Below are 22,902 nucleotides of genomic sequence, written 5' to 3'. Positions count from 1 at the left end.
CTAAGTCTATTACCCTTGTGAGTATTCAGAACTTGCAAGTGCAGCGAGAAGAGGGGAAGTGGGCATGGGGGGGGGGGAGTGCTGGAATGCATTGTGGGGGATATGGCATTACGGGGAAGACCAATGGGAACGCGTGAGGTCCTGAGTTTCCCAATGTGCTGAATTTCAAGGGTTTTGTTGCGTTAAGTTTACTCACCTTAACTGCACTTCAACTAAAGTGTTTTCCTTTAGAGAGATATATATATATATATATATACACACAAATATATATAGATATAGGGTGATAGGGAAAGAGCTGTTTGCAATCCAATACAATACCTTACTTACAGGGGAAAAGAAAAGGTACATTTATAATATTAAAAAAAAAGAAAAACAAAATAAGTGACGGCTGGAAGGTTTAGAATTAATCTTAACCTCTGGCATTGCTCTGCAACCCTCCAGACCATCGCTCTTCGCCTGCCAAGCCATTACAAATCAGGCTTGGTCCCAACCCAAAAGGGGCAGTCCAGCCCTAACTGCTTGGTCACATCCCTTCTGCATGAGATCACAAGCATCCCCAGACATGTATGAGCTTCGTTGGGCCTCCTCAGTGAGGGGTAGCTAGGGGCTCTTGGCCACTGTATTGGCCACTGTCTGGGAATACCCGTCCCACTTGGGGTGACTACAGAAAAACAAAAGAGGTGATGGCTGGAAAGTGTAGAATTAATCTTAACCTCTCGCATTGCTCTGGGAAAACCCCAGACCATTGCTCTTTGTCTGCCAAGCCATTACAAAAAGGGGAAGGACCATATGCAAATCAGGCTTGGTCCCGCACAAAGGGTATCATTTAAACCTGCATGTGACAGGGCTTTATTTTTAGGACTGCACCTTATGCATTTTCTGAAACTTTCCAGTCCAAATATGGGAAGGAAACTGATCAGAGGAATGTATCCTCCATTAAAATAGCCATCAAGATATTAGTCATTGGATGTGTAAACATGTGTGTGTGTAGATAAGGCTATGACTGTTTAACAATGAATCCCCAGGTAACAGGGGTGAGGGAGCTTTGCACCTCAAAAGTTGTTAGACTCAGAAGCGCATAAGGCTCCATAAAGATTTCACAGATGAAGTCGTATTTGGAAAAGTAATTTTAGTTTTTAAGGGGCAAAAGAGGAGAGAGTTCGGAAGGGTTTGTTTATCCTACAATTGAGGGCACAGTCACTGAATATGGCAGCTGGGAGCTTCAGAGGATGATGGGGCCATTATCAGGGGCATTGCCCTTCGTAAATGCGCTTGACGGGTGAAGAAAAATGGTAGCCGGGATCTACAATATTTCGACAGAGCAGGTTCTCATAAAAGCAGAAGAACAGGAACAGCTACTATAGTTGGGAGCTTCGGGGTCCATAAAATTTAGATCCTGTGCTCTTGAATTTCTGTCAGTGAATTCCTGAACCTGCCCCAGTGAGAAACAACTACTTGTAAAGAGAAATGGATCCATGTCTCCAGACTTTATGATTATATCACCAGTGATCTACATCTTTCAGGTCCAATTCAACTGCTAATCTCCCCTTGAAATCATCACAGTTATCATGCTCTCGCTCAGGCAAATGTGGCTGTCTGGATTGTTTGCTACCTGGTGCGGAGCAGGGATCAGATGCAGAACTCACATGCCACAGTGTTACGAGAGCATTCATCAATGGACAACCTTTGCATTCAAGAATTGGAAAACTGCCAAAAGCATGTAATATCTGCGACATGTAACGCTCTCTTAAATGTAGAAGTTCATATGGCAGGTTCCAATGTGCATTGAAAAGACAACTACCTAGGCAAAGATATGGTGGCAAGAAGATTATCCTATGACAAATGATGGCCAGGAAAGGGATTGGTTTGATTCAGAATGCAGTTGCCTCTTACACACATCTGATGAATCATAACAGCCCGGCTCGTTGTAGTTATGCAGGCAAGGGCTAGGGACACACACCCTACCAGCAATGATGCAATGAGCACTACTCTTTCGACTAATCAGATATGCAATCTGGCAAAAACACTTCTGTATAAAGCTAGACAAGACTCCAAACTTTGGCGATGTGAGAAAGTTGAAACATTTGTTTCTCTAAAATCATTTTCAAAAAGCAAAACATGCATTAGTAGAACACGTTTTTTGCTAAAACCAAGAAAATAAACTATGGTAGATGTGAGAAGGGAAATAGTTACAAAGTAAAATAGATCAAACCTATCGGCAACATCTGAAGCTAGATACCCAAAGGAAAGAGTGGCATATTTCAAACTATATTCCAAGAGATGCCAAAGCGTTCAAAGGTCATTAAAGGATAGAGTCGGTGTTGGTGTCAATGGCACCTGGTCTGTCTTACACAAAGTTTTTACCCGTTGGCACCAAAAAAGAGTCTAAAGAACTGGTTTAGAAAAGCTCTTTCGCAATCCTGCCTGCAAATATTATGGACCCGATGGTGCAGAACACAAGAAGTTAATTAATCAGTATGAAGGCATGAAGAGGAAGTTGTTTTCATTGTAAATAAATGGCTGCTGCCTGGTAGATGGCATTTATGAATAAGCTTGTCTTTCAGTGGCAGCCTTGCAGGTTCTATCAGTCAATGCCATTGAGATGAGAGGTCATCATTGCGCCTGCTCAGTTTTAACCCTTCCAAATCAGAAGGCAGAAGAATGTCTTTCCAGCAGCAAATAATCCACCTCATCTTGCAACTGGTGTCTTTAATGCTGTTGTGCTTGTTCTTTGCTATCGCTGGCAACATTCACTGCTCCTCAGATACAGGATTATTCGCTTCGAATTAAGTACAGGTTTTTTTTAAAGCTAAAAATAGCAAAAAACACAAACTTGTGTATGCCTGAGGAAGGGATTCATGAGGCCTTCAAAGCTAGCAGACAAGAACATGGCGATAGCCCAATAAAGTGATCCCCGCTGCAGCAGGATTCTGTGTTGCTGTTTTTAAACCTGCACCGTTTCTTTGACTGAAACGCGTTTAAGCAGCAACACGCAGACCAGACCCCTGCACCCCTTTACAACTGTGTGAAAAATGTGCAACAACAGAAAGCTGCTAATATTGGATGCCCTCCCTGTAGAGCCAATCAAATCCAGCAAACAGTAAAGCCGTGCCACATAAATGTGGAAACGTGGATTTGCTGTGGTTGCAGTGAGCAGGAGAACATGGCTCAGAAATCCTGGGCATGGAGTACACGTTTGAACTCTGCATAGAAGAATTCATAGGACTGCATGTCTGGAAGGGGCAGGAAAGGTATGCTTCAGAGCTGACTTGTAAGCCTTACTTCAGGCACCCCCGTAATGGGGGGCGAGACAAATCTTAGACCCGGATTCAGATACTTTTCTAGAGCTGCTCACATGAGAACTCGATTTCTGTGTGCGCTTCACCGGTGGAGAATCAAATCTGCATACCGCTGTTTTTCAGGAATATATGCCTACTAGAACTCAGCCAAACAAAACACTGGTGATATTTCACCTCCCATGCGGGGGTCCGGGGGGGGTGGGGGGCAATGAAGGGGGAGCTAACGCTGAAGGCAGGAGGGAGCAGCTGCGCAAACTGCTCATTTTCTCCTGGAGCGATCAGCATTGCCTTTTCTTTCGTCCAGACACCACACTACATCATCTATCCATCACACACATGCTGAGCACGCAAAAGGCCATTCTTGGACCAAATTCAGGGCTTACGCAGCAGCCCCGGATGACATGCCTCCTCGGCACAGTAGTAGTTCAAGCGGTTAACTTTCAATGAAATGCTGACTGGCATGGTTTCCGGCATTCCCTGTGGGCCTGACCAGCCACAGCACAAACAAACATCCAAGCGGATGACACGTCTCTAGGGTATCCTAGGCCTGGTTGCATATAGCATGTTCTTACTAGTGCACTAGGTCAAACCAAAATGTTAAAAAGGAACACAATAGCCTTCAGGTTTGGCACATATAATACTGAGTCACAAATGTCCCTGTAAATCATCACATACACATTTGCGAGTTGGCTCTCGTGTTCAGCAGATCAGAATCAGGTCGGCAGCTCGCTAAAGTGCTCCATCTTACAGCTTCAACGAGAAGGACCCCACCTTGCCCGTCTCTTGAGGCACATCAGGTGCAGAGCAGTATGTTAGTGCAACAGATCGGGTAGCACGGGGGCAGTCTGCTGCCACCCCGCAGGGCGTCCGTCGCCTGTAAACATTGCACGCGGGTGTGCCCAGCCAACCCGCACCATTTTGCTTGCACAAATCCAAGTCTGCAGGTGGCTTCAGGATAGCCTTTGTCCATGGTCGGAGCTCCCCCGCCCTATAAGTAGGAGGAAGCCGCCCTGGGGCGAAGCCTCAGAGCGTGGCAAGAATCCGTGAGAAGGAGATGATGATTGTGAGCACAGTTTGTCCAACCCCAAATACCAGTGCCTCCAAGGGAGCCATGTTCTTCCCCGCCACTCGGTAGATGCCCGCCACTGCTGCACCTGAAATCACAAGAATTGCAAAGTCAGAACAATATTTCGGTTAAATAGTTCTACAAACAAACAAATCGATCAAGGCATTGCAAGATAGTTTCAAATACAGCTTCGGCAACTCACGGTTGTTTCCAACAGCAGCGCTACCTAAACGGCTCATGCCACTATACATCTTAGTTCTTCTTTCTAACAGGGACTCTTCAGGTTTATCATCTACTAATACTGGCTTGCTAGCTAAAATGGTTAAATTCCTATAGAGTACTCTGCTGGCTGTCCAGGGCCGACAGTAAATGCTAGTTAAAAGCCTACCGATAGTTGCCATGCCAGGAAAAATCATGGCATCCGTATGCCAGTGAAGAAGGAAACACATGCCTACCCCACGACAGGGGCCTGCAAACTGTGGCCCTCGAGATGTTTTGGACTGCAACCCCAATGATCTCTAGCCATTGACTGTGCTTGGTAGGTATGATATGAATTGTAGTCCAGAACATCTGGAGAGCCAAACGTTGCAGACCCCTGTCCTAGGACCTTGAAGTCCCAATTCACCAGGCTTCCTTGCTCAGTTGGTACACCTAATGTGGGGCCGCTGCTGGTGGGGATGGGGGAGGTGGGTTGGAGAGGTAGCACAAAGTAAACTCTTTCTACCTGGACAAGGCATCACGCCAGGCAACACAGATTCTCCAACCAAAATACCAACGAAAACACCATTTATTTGCTGATTTTATTCTGGATGGGGTTTTATCTGCCAATACTGGCACTGCACTGCAACGCCAAATGTGCCAGGCTCGGGCAGCGTTTGCCTGGAGCATCTTCCCAAGCAAATGAGATGTGCACCACCAGGTGTCGATGGGCAGTGGGCTCTGCCTGTGGGGTATTTCCATTGGAGCAGCAACCACTCATTTTCCAGATCAATGTTTAATGGGTAGACTGTACAGTCCAGTAAAAAAGATGTAGCCTATAGCAAAAAATGGGACATGATTAATATGGATGTTTTTGCCGATTATAATGTGTTATCTTATGTTTTGGGCCATTTGCAATGCTGCATGATATTTGTGGCCCCCTACCAGGGCTTCTTGAACTCTTGTGGTCAGTTTTGATGTAATAACAGAAATCAAAAAGTGATGATTTGAATGAAAGCACTGAATTAATCCAAATTGTTCTAGCCAGCTTAATCATTTTTATCCCACATGGGCCTTCAACGAAGGGGATCAGCCATATGCAAATCAGTCTTTGTCCCGCCAACAAAAGGCGCAGTCTAGTCCAAGCTGGAAGGGTATGTATATATATATATATATATAAATAAATAAAACCTTTAAAGGAGTACACAAGCCACCTAGGAATGTTTCAGTCCTGCTGGGCCTCATCAGCAGGGGGACATTGATTCCCTGGGCATAGCAAGCAAGAGACCCAAGCCTAGGCCTACTATATCAAGCCTAGGGACAATCACAACAGACACCAGAAAGTGACACGTGGAATGCTTTTATTTCTCACGACTATTTGCAAAGCTGTGGGCACCTTCCATTCCATTATATATTAGCCAGTCTGTGCCAGCACAGAAAGGCGTAACTCTTTGCAAAACAGTCTAACAAGTTCACAAAATGATGACCAGAAATGATAAAAGTAGACACATATTTTATTGAGAAAGAAATGCAACCTATTGGCAATCTCAAAGCGTGCTCAAAGGTGTAAGCTAATATAGTTTTCTGGTGGGCGGAACTGTGGCTGCAAGGTAGTACTGCATTGAGGTTACCCAATGCTGAAAGGAATAAAAAATAGAGTTGGTTGTATTACCTTATAATTGCGCCTTCAGTTGTCTATAGATTGATTAAGCTTTACGTAATGAGGCGGAGACACAATAAAACTGAGATTCTTTGTTTATTCAGTATATTGTTGGCTTCACAATGAATTTCCACTTTTCTTGTATATAAGATATATTGTTGACTTCACAATAGGTATCTATTTGTGGTGCTCTTGTTAATGAGAGTCCTTTGATGTCCTTGTTAAGGTTTTGATTCTTGGCAATACTTTAGGCAGTCTTTCAGTGAGCTTATAGATCCTTGATGGCTTTTGAGAGTTAATTTCTTGATCATGCTCTCTGACATGGCCTACGCACCATAGAGCAATCCACTTTCTAACCTTGGCGATAACCGCACGCTTCGGTTTTTTGTAACTCACACCTTCATTTCTAAATACATACTTTAGTGAATATGCATAATCTAAACACGTCAGACGCCACAACTAAAATAAAAGTAATACTAGAAGACCGTAGTCTGTGCACGCAATATCCCTATTCAAGATGGCACCCCGCACGCTGCTATCTGACAACCAATCATAGCGCCACAAAATAACACGCTTGCGCTGCTCGATTTCATCACGTACTATTTAGTTTATAACGCGGAAGCACTATCACAGCAGCGCGTTCCTTTGGAAATCCGGCTATCACACCGAATGCCACTTATACAATCCTATCGAACTACACCATTAAGGTAAGCTCGAGGCTGTTACTGCCTCCCTTCATGTATCTTAAAACTTTTTGTCATTTTAAACGCCGCTCCCAAGCGGTGGTGTCTATTAAAAAGGTCCACTCTTTTACTGTTGATGATATGCTTTATTTCAGGCACCCATCACCAGTGGACATTAGAACAGCTATAGACACTTACACAGTAATCAGTGCCAAACACGGGAAGATGCACATCAAGTTAAGCAGCCTCAATACCCGGTGAGGTAAGCTTAATTAGTACTTCAGATACGCAACCGAGCCCAACCATGTTTTTTCGCTTCTAACTAGTGCTCTTTAATAGGTATTTATGCCAAGCAATCTTAACGTAGGCCATGCCCTAACATTAACAATGTCTAACTTGATCATAAATTTCTTTTGGAATATATGCAATTAGCCCATTTGGCAAACTATATGTTTAGATTGAGCACCACCCTGAAAAGATTGCCCTGTCATCGTAACTGTTCAGCCACATGTGTTTACATTTTACAACCCCTACTGCCACTTTTGATAGCGGAGCACAATACATTTGCTCATCTTTTCCAGTTCTCCATACTGATCCGCTTTATCTTTTCTTTTGCTAACTTTTCCCCTATAGGTTGCCTAACTAGTATCAAAAATCACCCAGCGGCTTATCTTCTTAACCCTCCTGAAGAACCAGCATATAAATACTGGGGAAACACGTGTCGAGGGAACATACAATATGATTCATGTGAGGGAATAAACAACATGAAGTAACATAGGGAACATACAATATGATTCATGTGAGGGAATAAACAACATGAAGCAACAATCCAAATGAGGGCACAAACAAAATAAAGCCATCAATAATTGCCACATCCAATGCTATCATCTGCCCAAGGAAGCAACACAGTTCAAAGCAGAGGGAACATACAATATGATTCATGTGAGGGAATAAACAACATGAAGCAACAATCCAAATGAGATACATGATCAGGAAATTAACTCTCAAAAGCCATCAAGGATCTATAAGCTCACTGAAAGACTGTCTAAAGTATTGCCAAGGATCAAAACCTTAACAAGGACATCAAAGGACTCTCATTAACAAGAGCACCACAAATTGATAGCTATTGTGAAATCAACAATATATCTAAATATACAAGACAAGTCGAAACCCATGAAAGACTGTCGAAAGTACTGCTTAGAATCAAAACCCCAACAAGGACATTAAAGGATTCTCATTAACAAGAGCACCACAAATAGATACCTATTGTGAAGTCAACAATATATCTTATATACAAGAAAAGTGGAAATTCATGTAACGCTCACCTGATTCCCACGGAGGTGCAGGTCTGGCTTCGAGTGCTGGTGCTTCTTCAATGGTGAAGCGCAGGACCCTGAAGATGGACAGGAAGGGCCCCTCTACTCTGGCTTCTCTGGCTCGCAGGACTATTCCCCTGTGCGTGAAAAGGGAGTATTACCTACTGACTGAGTTATGCTCAAGCCTCCCACTCTCCTCCAGCCCTCCACGATACCCTTCCACGATTCCCCGTGAAGTCTCACCTTAGGGTCAAGAAGGATGAGCTCTCCATCCTGTTTCTGATGCAGGGGCGCGTTGAAACCCAGTTACTTCACTGGATTGAGGATTGATGGGAGTTCAGGTAAGCTTGACTATTCAGGTAAGGCGCTGTAAAAGTTCTGCTGCAAGTTCTAAAGTCCAAGCTTAGTAATAATGTTCATTGTCTTGTTGCAGCAAGCGCTAATGCTTATGTCTTTTTCCTCTTAGGGGCCGGGGTTCGGAATGCCGGAGATATGGCGCCGACCCGAAGTGAAACGTGCAGTTCCAGTAAATGACAGGTAGGTTCTGGATGAGCGCTCGGGTAATGTCTTTGCATTCGCTCATTCAATGTCTTTGTCTTTTTTCCCCATAGGGGCCGGGGTCCGGAAAATGCCTGGAAGCCGCAAATGGGAATGACCCAACAGGTAAGTCTTAGAAGGAAACTGAGCTTTTCCTATTCCTTTCCTTTTCTCACCTTGTTCTTGTCTTTTTCTCTCTAGGCTCTGGGAAGTGGCTGTGGATCCGGATGATCGCTGCTGAAGATGGAGGTGTCCAGGATAGGTGAGTGAAATGCAGCGCTGCAGCGATCGTAGCGAAATGCTTTTAAAAATGATGTCTTCCTTTTCAGGATCGTCGGTGTGATGTCTCCGTGGTGCTGATTTAGCAGGTAAGGTCTTTTGTCTCACTTTGCAGGTGACCCAGGATACTGACAGGCGTGGCTGAGGTCCAGATGCAGGAGCTGACACGGTGAGCGTCCAGCTGCGAGGAGCAGAACAACGCGAAGCGTGAGTTGCTGATCGGGTGTGGTTTAAATAGCTTTGGAAGAAGTTCCGAGTGTGTATCCTTCCACCGATCAGGTATGTATCCTTCCCTGACCACACCCGGGTGGAAAGTAGTCCCACAGGTAAAGTAGTTCCATTCAGGCCTCAAGAGGGCCTGGATGTAGCAGCAGGGTCTGCATCAGGTAAGTGCACATTAAAACACTTGAACACATGTCTAGCTTTTTGAGCCCAGCGCCTAAGGCGTCAGGACTGCGTCCAAAGGGCCCCAGCTTGGGCCCGCTGGCACTCCCCTGGGGGAAATGATGTGAGCCTGGCGCCTAAGGCGCCAGGACTGCGTCCAAAGGGCCCCAGCTTGGGCCCGCTGGCACTCCCATGGAGGAAATGATGCCTGCCTCTGGGGTTGCTGGGTCGGACCTGGCTCCTTGGAGGTAGGCATCATGACAATTCATTGTGAAGCCAACAATATACTGAATAAACAAAGAATCTCAGTTTTATTGTGTCTCCGCCTCATTACGTAAAGCTTAATCAATCTATAGACAACTGAAGGCGCAATTATAAGGTAATACAACCAACTCTATTTTTTACATATTTAAAATTACACGTGGCTGATTCTTCAAACGGACTCCAGGCACCACTATTACTCTAAGGCGTTGGAGTACTGAAAGATACTCTGTATCTCAGCTTTGGTCTCTAGAGGTGATAAGAGGCTTTTTTTCATAGTTCTTAGAATTTTTTTGCAATTTTTTTAGAGCGCTTGTGGTACAATCGCTATGCCATAGAACCACAGTTCCCAGCATACAGTTCTCTAGGTTCTTTCGTGCTCATCAACGCCACTATCACTGAGTTTTAGAAGCACAATGCCCAGTATTAAAGTCTTTTGGTTCTTTTGCAATTCTTTGGCTTGCCTGGTTCTCTGTCATTTGTCAGCATCAATGTACACTGGTCTTATTGTGCTTGAACCAAAGCTCCCAAAATACAATATTATGGGTGTCGTTTGTTGGCCAGTGCCAACAGCACTGATCTTAGATTGTTAGTACTTTGACGCACGACATGCAGTCCTTCCAGTTTGCTTTTGGCTGACATCGCCACTGTGCTATGATCAGGGGTTGTGAGAATCTCAACTCCCAGCATGCAACTCCACTTGGATCTTTATCGGTTTTCAGTGCCACAGTTCTAAGGTTTTAAAGTGTTGACCTACAGCTCCCAACAAGCAACTCTTCTAGGCGGTCTTGCATTTGTCAGCACCTCTGGGCTATATTGTTGACGTGTTAGAACCACAACTCCAGACAATTCTTCTTGGTCCCACTTGTCAATGTCCCTGTGCTCTGCTCCAAAAGTGTGAAAACCTCATCTTCCAAAATGCAACCCTTCTTGGTTCGCCTTCACTTGTCAGGGCCTCCGTGATCTGTCCTGGGAGCGTTAGAAACACAGCTCCAACATGCAATTCGTATCGGTTCTCTTGTGCCAGTCAGTACCTTTGCACTCTGCACTTGGGGTGTAAGAATCCCAACTCTCAAATTTAACTCTTCTTGGTCCTCTTACACTTGCCAGCACACTTGCGATGGGCCTTTGAAACACCACAACTACCAATGTGCAATTCTTCCTAACTTCTGTTTCATATGTCAAGCACCACTATGCTATGCTGCGGGCTCTTTCATGGTAGTTGCCCCATCTTATGCTACGGGGGTTGTGCACCAACTCCTCAGTACTTCTCCTTTGGTCACCCGCCACCTCCTCAGTCGTTCTGCACCTCCCCATTTGGCATAGTCTTTATTCGCTGCTTCGTGCTCATCGCTCTCTGCTCTCCCTCCACCCCCTTTGGTATGTGATGCCTTTAGAGGGCAGCTTCTACCCTCTGTACCCAGAGGCTGCATGTTTACAGACAGGGGGTTCTGGCAGATGACATTCTGCATAAATGAGATCTGGCACCCTGCTCTTTGAATACTTGTGCTTGCTGATCTCATTGTATTTCGTCACCCTGGTTTGAAGGAACCTTGGGCCTGATTTTGCAGCACTTTGTACAATAGGAAGCGTTTAATTGAACCCGCCCTTTTAATGGAAGCCAACAGAGGCTCTTAAGGATGGTCGTTTGTGCTGGGTCCGCAACCACGTTATAGATCACTGTGACCTTCACAGAGGAGAAAGCCCCATTAGCATATCAGTCTGCTTCCGGCCACAAAGGCAGCCAAGCGCTAAAATGCCAGGCACGTCTCTGCTGAACAGGTTTAGGACTTGCCAACAATGTGGCATCATAAACTGGTGATCAGTAAGTCTCAGAAGCCAGGAAAGAGATATTGCCAAAGGCTTCATATCCAATAGATATTTAGGGATATCACAAGAGGGGAGCTCAGCTGTGTGGGAAACAGAAGCATCTGCATGTGCTTAACCTCTTCCTCTTTTGCAGGTTTAATCTTAAAGCTCTCCATTGGCTAGAGAGTCCGTAGCAAGTCCATGATGAGGCCCAACAGGCAGAAATATGTCTCTTTGGTGGCCAGAGGAAATTGCCTACCATTTTGGTGCTGTAAGGCCCCTCTGGTTGGGACCAGACCAATATGCAAATGGATGTTCCCCTCTGTGAAAGGAACTGAGAGCTAAAAAGGCCACACTCTGAGTGGGGGGCAGCACATATGACGGGCTACTGTGGCTTTTATTCATTCCTGGTTGAGTGTTTCTCCCATTTTGAGTTTGGCACCTGAACACCCTGCTTCCAGGTGCCTAGTGCGCTGCAACTCAATGACGATGCCCAATGGTCAGAAACACGTGTCTGGGGTTGTGGGCTGTATCCTGGTTCAGAGGAGATTGCCAAGCATTTCGGTGCTGGGCTGCCCTCCTAGGTGGGACCAGATTGGTATGCACATGGGTATATATGCTCTTTAAAAGGTACTGGACAGGTTACACGCGAATGAGACCCTCCCAAGCTGCCACATCCACAGAACAGGCCATTGTACGTTTGGCTCATATTTAGTTCAGACCTTCTCACTTTAGAGGTATTGCACTGCCACAGCTAACTACACTGGCTTTCATAAACAAGTTTCACTTACTCTGAAAGAGGGCCCTCCTGTTACGAGGGCTAGGTTTGCCGCTGTGCTTCCTTTACTAAGATGTTGCGCTTTTAAGGCAGCCCTTAGGCCCTGCTATTTTCTCTGATATTTATTCACTGGGGTTTTATGGCAAGGGGTTCTGGATATGTTCACAACTAGCAAAAGAGGACATTTACAATGCCTCATTGGGGATACATTCATCTGCCATGAATGACATACATGAGTAAAAGCAAGAGGATGTTCAGGGGTGAAGTGAAGAAGCCCTGGAGGTCGGAATGATAATGTTTCTGGACAAACAGGAGTTTCTTGTCCCAAGTTAAACGGAATGTTTAGAAAAGATTGCCCTTGGATGGACATGCTCCATGACATACAGCTTCTGGTGAACTGGGTGAAATGGGCATGCCCTTCCTGGGACTAATCGTTGACCTCTAAGAGTCGGTATTAAATCTCACTCTGTCTAGCAGGTTACACATGATCTGAAAACATAACAGCAGGTATGTGTTACTGGTTTCCTTTCTATTCAAGCAATCGTTCCTAGCATATTACATTGTAGGGGTCTTTAGAGGCTGAAGAACTGACACACGGACCCCACCCTCCCCCAGAATCCCCCCTTAGACTATCCACAAGAAAAGCAGGGCAGAGTTCCGGTGATGGTTGGACTGCACAAAGGAATGGCACTGCCCATTAGTCTTTGGGAACTCCCTGGTCCTAGACAGTGTCAGAGGCAAGGCGATTGTATTGGAGCAATTCAAGTGGGTGAATATTAATGTTGTGGGGAGTGGCTAACTAGCCATGGAATAGGAAGTGCTCCGTGCTGGGCTCCTGCTGATCCGACAACATCTCGCTAAATTACGCTTTTAAAACTGGCATGCGTGCCTTGAAATAATAGGATTGAGCATCAGAATACATGTGCTACAGGAATCCGAAAGGGAGAGTGAGCTGGGCCTGCAGATCACGAGAAAAATTGATTTTTTAACTGCAGTTGTGGAGATACTTTGTTGCCAAGATGGCGGCAAACAAAGGAAAAGCTGGTCGGAAACGAAACTGACTCCTCGCATGTTATCGAGCGACCGTGGGCGTCTGCCTATGCAAGGAAACTGAGTGTCCTGGTGAAACTGTGTCATTATATTGTAACCCCGAGGCGGAATGGAGGTGGCGACTTCGAGGTACAAGATCGCTTGAATAAGCGAAACTGAGGCAGCTTGCAGGCACACACATTACGGCCGGACCCCACTGCGTGTGAAGTTGGGGGCACCGACCGTATATGAATGACACTAGGTGGGCCCTGGACCCCACATCGACGAAGTGGTGCCCCTGCGAGCGTCTGCTGGGAACGTCTCGCATCAAACAAACGGAATAGCTGGCAGCGAAAAGTGAACGTGGCGCCTGCCTGTGTGCAGTGTGGCCGCGCTCGCGAGGAAAGGAAAGTTAACGGCACCAATGGAGAGGGCTGCCCGTGGAACGGACTTGTGCAACATTGTGCGGTGAACTGCCAGACCTGAAATAGAACGGCAGCACTAAGTAATTTAAGAGAGGCGCTGCAAACTGAGACGGCCGTGTCATAGGCCCCGTTGCACAGTTTATATGGAAAGCTGTGTCAGAGTGATTATATGAATAAAAGTCCGCATGTGTGCATTACCAAATGATGCGGCTAGCAGATGCGCAGAGGAGGATGCAGGAAGATTGCACTGGAATGCGATGCAGATACAGGGGAAGCTTGCATAAAATGTCCTGTGAGGCATAAGTGGCTAGTAGAGCACACGTCGGCGCACCACTAGTAGGAGCACTGTGGGGCACTGGAAAAAAGGCCAGGTACAGATTGTTAGAATTGATCACCACTACTCAAAAGACTATCAAAAGCTTTCTCTGCCTGACACAGACGAGGCGGCGCTCCTGGGACTCGCTGCAGAGCTCGCTTTGGACTCGACACAATGAAGCAGATGGGAGCGGCTACATGCAGGGTAGCTGCGCTTGCAATGGGAGAACCACGAGATGATAGAAACTGACAGCGGCACTGGGTAAAGCTCTATGTGCTCACGAGCAGGAAGCCCTTACAATACTGATGGCGGAGGTTTTTATTGGCGCAGGCTGTGCAAGCATCTGGTTGACACTCGGTACTCAGTGACACTGAGGGTAAGCAAAAATCAATGAGTGAGAGTGCTTATTACAACCTCAAGAGGACGCCCAACCTGGCTTACACTGTTTGTGCCTAGGTAACGTGACCACAGGGGGAGGTGTCGGCGAACATGTGTTTTACGAGAATTATGTGCAGAAAGTAATACGTGGGAAGCTACAATCCACCCAAATAACAATTTTGCGTGCCATAATAGATGTAGGTTGGTATTCAGAGACCCCAGCGACTCGAACAACAACTAAATAGCACTGAGCCCGACCCAGACACGTGGGCAAGGTTGCATCATGTCGGTAAAAAGTCTGAGAGCCAAGACCAAACAACCCACAATGAAGGTCTTCGCGAAAACGCAGAGGACCCCAACAACATCGGAGCAGAGCACGGCTGCGACTACTGCGGAAGAAGCACCAGAAGGAGATTAGCACCAGATCCTGGAGGCTATAACGGAGTTGAGCACTAAATGGGGCGCGGCAATGGCAGACTTCCGAACAGCCCTAGAGAACAAAATTGATGCGGTGGGAACTGAACTTAACCCGTTACGGCAAGATGTCAGGGCGCTGGTGGAGAGAACGAGTGGTCTGGAAAGTGCTGTAAAGACCAATACCGATGTCAGCACAAATAATGCAAAGGAAGTTCATGTGCTCAAAAAACAGCAGGTTGCCAACCTTGAAAATCGGGTGGAAGAAGCGGAAGGAAGAGCGAGAAGAAATAACATACATGTGGTCGGCCTGCCGGAGGAGGGCCAAGACCCTACAAACTACGTGGAGAACATGATCCTACAGGAGATAGGAGCAGACAAGCCTTCACAGGGATTCATGGTGGAGCGGGCACAGCGCGCCTTAATGAGGAAACCACGACCTGGGGCTCCGCCGAGACCGATCATCACGAGGATCTTGAATTATAGAGACAGAGAGAAGATCCTGGAATATTTTCGTAAAGGCGGAACAATACAGAAAGCATCCGCCAACATTACAGCGTACCCGGATTACACGATGCTGCTGCAGAGACAGAGATACAGCTACGTGGCCGTCAAGAGGAAGCTGCGAGCAGCAGGCATCAAGTACATGCTTCTGTACCCGGCAAGGCTGAAGGTGCTACATAAGAGCAGAGCACTTTTTTTGACACTCCTGAGGAGGTGGTGACGTGGCTGGATCGGCAAGGCTGCCCGGAATAAGAAGTGGACCGTGACCGGCAGGAACAGGACAACTGAAGAACTGGTGCCACGGACATTGAGGGGGTAAGTGGGAGGGTGTACCGGATTATACCAGGAAAGTGGGACCGGTTGAACACTGGGTAGCATTCGGGCCTTGTGCTCGGCATGGACTGGAATATAGTGGGTAAAATGCAATTGAAAGCTGCATAGGGTTAACACAAAGCGTAATAAATTTGAAAATAGGAGCAACAGGATGGAAGCAACCCACCCCCGAAATACTAATAGTTAAGTGGCCATTAGGGCGACTTCACCCTACTAAGCCCTGAGCATAAGCTTGTGCTGGACAGGGCTAGATGTGGGGGTGCCTGAGATCCAGGGATGGAGCTGGGCAACAGTTGGGGAGGGTGTTGTTGGGGAAGGGATGGGTGGGGGGAGGGAAGGGAGGTGGGAAGTTTGGGGTGTACATAGTTATGCAGAGTTTAAGTTCAAACATGAGCCTACAAGGAAGAGCCGAAGGGTTGTATCTGCATAGTGTGACTGGGAGGGATCGGTTGGAAATAAGGGAGGAGAGTATTAACACGCTATGGGAGATCTCAAGATAATAACGTGGAATGTCAGGGGACTTAACAGTTATATGAAGAGGAATAAGGTCATGCTGTATTTGAAAAGGCAAAAGATAGATATTGCACTGTTACAGGAGACGCATGTGACGCGAGAGAAGTTGGAGCTAGCGGGGAAAAAATGGAAAGGGATTGTGGTGGGTTCGTCATACTCTGCTTACGCTAGGGGAGTGCTTGTCTGGGTGGCGCCGCACGTCCCGTTTCAGCTACTACAGGAAGTGGCGGAAACTGAAGGGAGGATGGTTATATTGAGAGGGCTGGTGGAGAATAAAGAGGTATGCATCGTAAATACGTATGACCCCAACCAAAACACGGCGGAATACTTCAGAACTCTGTGCACCAACCTTAGTATGTGTGTGGGAAACGTGGTTATTTGGGGCGGGGATTTCAATTGTGTAATGAACCCCAAAGTGGACAGATCCGATAGCAGGATTGATAGGCCCACCCCAGCGGCTAAAGCATTGCAGGTGTTACTAGATGATTTTGGCTTGGTAGATGTGTGGAGAACAAAACATCCTAATTGAAGGCAATATTTGCACTACTCAGCCCTGCAGCAGCTACACACGAGATTGGATTATGTCTTTGCCACGCCGGATGTAATGACAGAGAGCACTCAAATAGAATATAAGGCGAGGGTCCTCTCAGACCACTCGCCCCTGGTCCTCGGGTGGCAATACTGCCCCCCCCGAGGGCACGAATCCCGACATGGCGCCTCTGAGCAGAGGCACTCAAAGATTCAGTCTTTAGAGAGGACATAAGAGATGAGATCACTAACTATTTTGAAGTGAATGCTGGTAGTGTTCACTCGGTGGGGACACTATGGGAAGCTTTTACGGTGGTTATGCGGGGGGTTGCCATAGCTAAGTCAAAGGGCCTACAGGGCGGGGTTCTGGCTGACCTACAAAGAGCAGAAGATGAACTAGAAAGAACATTAGAAAATGGCAGTGAGGACACAGAGCTAGTACTTAAACTACAGCAGAAGTGTGTGGAACACTGGGAAGGCTCTGCAACCTCAATTATAAAAAGTATGTAGAAAGACAGCACGCGGGAGGGGATAAAACGGGTAGGCTCTTAGCGTGGCTGTACAAGAGCAAAACCCCTAGGCCCCCGATTAGGACAATAACTAGAGAAGATGGTGATGTATTAGACACCCAAGAAGGAGTCAACAAGGAATTTGCGGATTATTATAGGGTGCTATACGGGGACAAGGAGGGGGGCAGTCAAGAGGAGATAACCGAAACACTAGAAGATATAGAACTGCCCAATATAAGTGATGAGGAAAGAAGAGCTTGATGGACCAATTACCTTGGAGGAGTTGGAGGAGGTTGTGAGGCAGTTGCCCACCAGTTAGACCCCAGGAGCAGATGGGTTTCCTAGCGAATTTTATAAAGTATATAGAGAAGAAGTGCTCCCCCCAATGCTAGAAATGCTTAACGAAGCGTTTGAGATGGGAAGGTTGCCGGAGTCACTCAGAGAAGCGATCATAATACTGCTCCCTAAACCCAACAAACCAGGGCATAGTTGTAGCTCTACAGGCCTTTGTCGATGCTGAACCAGGACAGCAAGATATTGACGGCTGTCCTGGCAAACAGATTGCAAAGAGTAATTAGCAAATTAATCCACCCAGACCAAACGGGCTATGTCCCGAATAGGAATATAACCCACAACCATAGGCGACTCCACCGGGTGATCGAATGGGTGGGTAGGAATGAAGGCGAAATGGCGATTGTATCCTTAGACGCAGTAAAAGCTTTCGACTCGGTTAAGTGGCCATGGCTGCTGGCGGCCCTGGAAGTATACGGAGTAGGGCCGGGTTATATCAGGTGAGCGAAAATGCTATACAGTGAGCCGCTAGCCAGAGTTCGAACGGGATCAGTGATATCCGAGAGATGGCAACTTAGTAGAGGCACCAGGCAGGGGTGCCCCTGGTCCCCCATGCTTTACATTCTAGCCCTGAAGCCCCTAGCAATATACCTCAGGCAACAATAGGATACGATAGGTAGAGGTAACGGCACCCAATATCCTTATATGCGGATGATTTGTTACTATACTTGAAATACCCGGAAGAAAATCTTCAATATATTCTGGAAGTGATGGAGAAGTATGCGGGGTTGTCCGGCATAGCGGTGAATCCTCAAAAATCTAGTATATTCCCGCTAGGTAGCTATAAGGGGACCCCTGTGGAAAGGTTACCGGTGTTACAGATACCATGGGTGGTTGGTTCTTTCCGCTACCTTGGAATAGATGTGTATCACACAGCAGAAGAGGAACATAAGCATAACACTGAGACAGCTATTGAGAAAATCCGGAAATGCATGAAGTTTTGGGAGAAGTTGCCCCTAGCAATGATGGGACGGGGGCAATGCTTAAGATGGTGGTCCTACCTAGGCTTCTACATTATTTTAGTAATATCCCACATATGATACCCAAGAAGTTTTTTGCTAAACTGAATAGTATGTGTAGGGACTTCCTATGGCATGGTAACCGGAATAGAGTGGCGCTATGGAAGTTGCAGAACTTATATGAAAAGGGGGTATTAAACTGCCTAATTTTGACGTTTACTATGTAGCAAGTCAACTACAATATGTGGCCAATTGGCTCTCCGACGAAGTGACCCCTGAACTTAGGTTGTTTGGGCAGGACTGTACCCCATTTTACTTAAGGGAAATGATATGGTTGTCTGAGTCAGATATGAAGGAGCGCCCTAGGATGATGATGCTTGGGTGGAAAATGTGGCGTCGAGCATGTCGGATGATGGAGGACCCATTCCCATGCTCCCCGCAGGTACTGCTGGTGGCTTTAGCAGGAGGGGATAAGCAGCTGAGGGTGATTATCAGAACCTACTGGGAATCGGTGGGGCTGGTAACGTTAGGGGACATCTGGCAAGAGGGGACCATTAGGGATTTTGAAGAACTTGGGGAGGAGGTGGGATTACATACGGGCCAATATGTTACATGCCATAGGATGGTTCAGAAAATTCGGAAAACGTGGCCAGAAACAGTATTGACAGAGGAACCAGATGCTATTGTGGGGGCAATATATGACATATTGGAAGGGGGGCATGAGATTTCTAGATTGTATGAGATGGTGATGACTAAGGTTGGGAAGGAATTGACACATTTGAGACTGGATTGGGAAGCGGAGGTGGGGGCCCCAATGGAAGATGGGATGTGGGAACGCGCCCTGGGATATCACAAAAAGGTGTCAAGAAACGCCAGACTAAAACAAATACAGCTGTATATAACGCAAAGAACATACATGACCCCTCGGAGGATATCCAAGTTCGGAAACGCTGGGCGACAGGCATGGAAAACGCTAACATGACACACATGTTTTGGTCATGCCCAGTAATCGAATGTTTCTGGGGTGACGTGGCACAAAAATTTGCGGAAAAGGGGGTCACGCTCGTCGTATACACGGTCTGGACTTGCTTGCTGGGAAGGTTCCCGAGACCACGGAAACTTAAACATGTTGAGAAATTGAAAGATTTGGCATACGTGCTAGCAAAACGGAGGATTGCCATGGGATGGAAGAAGTGCCACAAGCCACGGGTGGAGGTATGGTGGAAGGAGTTCCAGAAATGGGCAGAGGCTGAAACGATAGTATGGCAGGAGGCGAGCAACATGAGTGGGGAGGAAGAAGTGGGTACCCTGATGGCATGGAAATTATTAATAGCGGAACTGTTCGGAGCTATATCGGACCCAACGGAATCCGAGGGTAGCAAGACCCTGCCACATGTAGCAGATACTGAATGCGAAGTACCAATAGGCTCATAATGGGGGGTGGGACTAAGGGAGCAGTGGCAAAAATGGAAAAACAAATGGTGTTTAATGGAACGGTTGTAAATTGCACTGCGTGTTGGGTTTGTTTGTATTGTTGTTTGGTTTGAATAAAATTAATAAAATCTTTTTTCTTTTTTAAATGTTGGGGAGACAGAGGTTTCACATCTGTTTTGTTAAACTCTCTCTTGGCGCGATCCCAATCAGTTCCATAGACAGCGGTAGGGTTGAATGCTGTATTTTGCCATCCGATGCATAGTTCGAGGCAGTGATGCATGCCCGGAGGCACTGGTAGCACTGGACCTACTGCCAACTCTGCCATACGATGCATAGTTAGAGGCAGTGATGCATGCCCGGAGGCACTGGTAGCACAGGACATACTGCCTACTCTGCCATACAATGTCTAGTTAGAGGCAGTGATGCATGACCAGAGGCTCTGGTAGCACAGGACATACTGCCTACTCTGCCATACGATGCCTAGTTAGAGGCAGTGATGCATGCTCAGAGGCTCTGGTAGCACAGGACCTACTGCCTACTCTGCCAAATTTCAGTACAGGCAGAGTATCTCCAGGGTTTAGAGAAAAAGGTGGCAGAATTAAACTCCCTCTGCCTCTGGGGTTACAGAGAATGCAGGATGTATCTTTCGATATTGAAACCACTCACAATCCTTCAGATTTTGCCTGAAAGCACAACTCAAACTTTGTGAGCTGTAGACTGGATCCGAGAGCCCTGTTCCATGGATGTGCACCTCCTGGATTAAGGGAAACCCGGTGCTCAAAAGACGGGCCCACTTTGACCCAGAAAAACTGGCCAACACTAGCAGGTTGGGCCTGCACTTGGCATTGCCCAGGTGCCCTATGGGCCAGCCCAAGCAAGGGGGTACGATGTGGTGGGAGGATTACAACACAAAGACATACGATAGAGCACTGAAGCGGGGGTGGGGGGGGACCAGCCACCCAGGTGTGTCTCCATATTTAAGACAGGCCTCGACTTTTACCAGCTATCATCGGAGCAACGCCAAACTCGCCATGTCCACCGAGCTCAGAACTGCAAACAGAGCTTTAGCTTCCTGGAGAGCGCGCTCCCTTTTTATATAACCAATACAATCTTGGCACATCTCTCACTCAAGCTAGTTTGATGTCCAAATAAACAGAAAATATCAATTTTTAAACATCACTGACAGCTATGAACGGAAGTAAAGTGCGTGCCCTTGTCAATTCCACCATCGACTTCTTTTCTGAACACATGCTAACACGTCTCAATTAATTGGGGGATGGCTGCCCAGCTCTTTTGTTTTAGTTTTGGAGAGAAGGTGGCAACACTATTGCATTGGAGTACAGCTAAGATGTACATGGGATATGAGGGACGCAGAGCTTGTGGGTTTTGTTTGGTTATATATCCACCCAATGACTGCCCATGGCCAAGTTAATCCTATGGCCATTACCGTCCACTTCCCAAAAAACATCTTATTAATAACATTATTATTATTATTATTATTATTATTATTATTATTATTTATCTTCCTGGGATCGCTTTGAACTAGCTCTATCACGCAGTAACATGCAACTTTGTGCTGTGGAAGGCCTTGCATAGCTATTTCAAAGCAGTCTTCTGAGAGTTAATAGGTTCGTTGGAGCAGTAAAAGTGCTATTGGTGTAATAAAAAGACTTAACCAAGTATGCCTTTAGCCACTTGATTTATAAGCAGTATGCACATCCTTGCACTGAAGTCTTGTTGAAAACAAGCACTGGCAAAGCCAACAGTGTTGGCGTGTGCATAGGCGTTAGATTAGGCGTTTGACAGGCACTGCCATTATATCTGCATGGCACTCCCCCAATTTTGCAGCTGCTTCCATTAATAGCCAGTTAGGACCATTTTGCCAGAGCCTAGCGAATGCCTATGCCAGGCTTACAAAAAAGCCAACACTGTGGTCATTTCCAATGCTGGTTTCTTTTCATTTTGGTTAAGTAGTGCTGTACTGAAAATAGAACATTTGATGCAACGATTACAATGCATTGAAAAACCTTGAATTGATTACCATCTCCCCAACAGTATGGGATAAGTTTGTGTACGTGAACACGTGTGAACACGTGTGCCACACCATGCCCGTAATTGGCGCATGTCCTTTTTTAATGCCTGCACCAGCCAGTTTCCCTATGATAAAACAGTAAAACCGCATGGGATTGTTTGGCACGGGTAGTTTAATGCTGTGGATTCTGACCCCGTACAGCATTGCTGCACTGACTCCTGAAAGCTCTGAGAGACCCTGGTCTCCCTCGCTCTCCATTTCTTGGTGTGCCTCCCCAGAGACTCCTGATCTGTTCCCTGTCACCAATCCGCAATGTCATAACTCTCCCCCATACGTGCGCCCCACTTCCCATTCCTGCTCCCCATCCTACTTCCAAGGCCTATGAGGGCGGCCTGATGCCCCCTTTACAGCGAATGGAACCGTGCCACTTCGGGAATGTCTGCCAGAGCCAAGTCAGCCTCTTATTCTTCCGGAGGTCGAGAAGATGTTTCATTCGGCTGAATAACCCTACCCTCGGTTATGATCGTGCTATAATACACATTGTACCTTACATTGCTCCAAAGCATAATTTGATGACAAAGCCAGGTCCCGTTGCCAATTTTTCATCATTTGCACGTGACGTTAATGCAAGGCATTTGCGCCTTTCATTAACGTTATGCCCCCCAAACAAACTTGAGCTCAAATTATATTAAATGATTATTATTTTTCCATCAATGATTTCGATTCAGCAAATCAGTGTTTCCCTATAGCATGGACTGATTTTTGTTCAGGTAACAGAACTCACGCATATTTACTTTTCACAGTAGCACCCAGAGCAATGTAACTGAGTTGTCACACAACCATGCCCAAGCAGAGATGCCGAGTGTGCAGTGAACGGATCCCAGAGCTCCAGCGGCGAAGATTAATG

The 22,902-nt window shown here is 46.5% G+C and overlaps 1 protein-coding gene across 1 annotated transcript in view; it reads right to left on the bottom strand.

Moving 5' to 3' along the window:
• Window positions 1–249: 249 nt before the first annotated feature.
• The window catches only part of TMEM170B (transmembrane protein 170B), a 267,443-nt gene continuing 244,790 nt past the window's right edge, over window positions 250–22,902 (bottom strand). Inside the window, exon 3 of the mRNA XM_069620505.1 lies at window positions 250–4,453. Coding sequence (XP_069476606.1) covers window positions 4,323–4,453 — 131 coding nt within the window. The 3' untranslated portion in view covers window positions 250–4,322. The remainder of the gene's footprint in view (window positions 4,454–22,902) is intronic.

This window comes from Ambystoma mexicanum, chromosome 5q, assembly GCF_040938575.1.
Source record: "Ambystoma mexicanum isolate Mex_15411 chromosome 5q, UKY_AmexF1_1, whole genome shotgun sequence".
Classification (NCBI taxonomy): Eukaryota; Metazoa; Chordata; class Amphibia; order Caudata; family Ambystomatidae; genus Ambystoma; species Ambystoma mexicanum.
The sequence above is the reverse complement of the archived record's forward strand: the minus strand, read 5'-3'. Positions and strand labels throughout refer to the sequence as shown.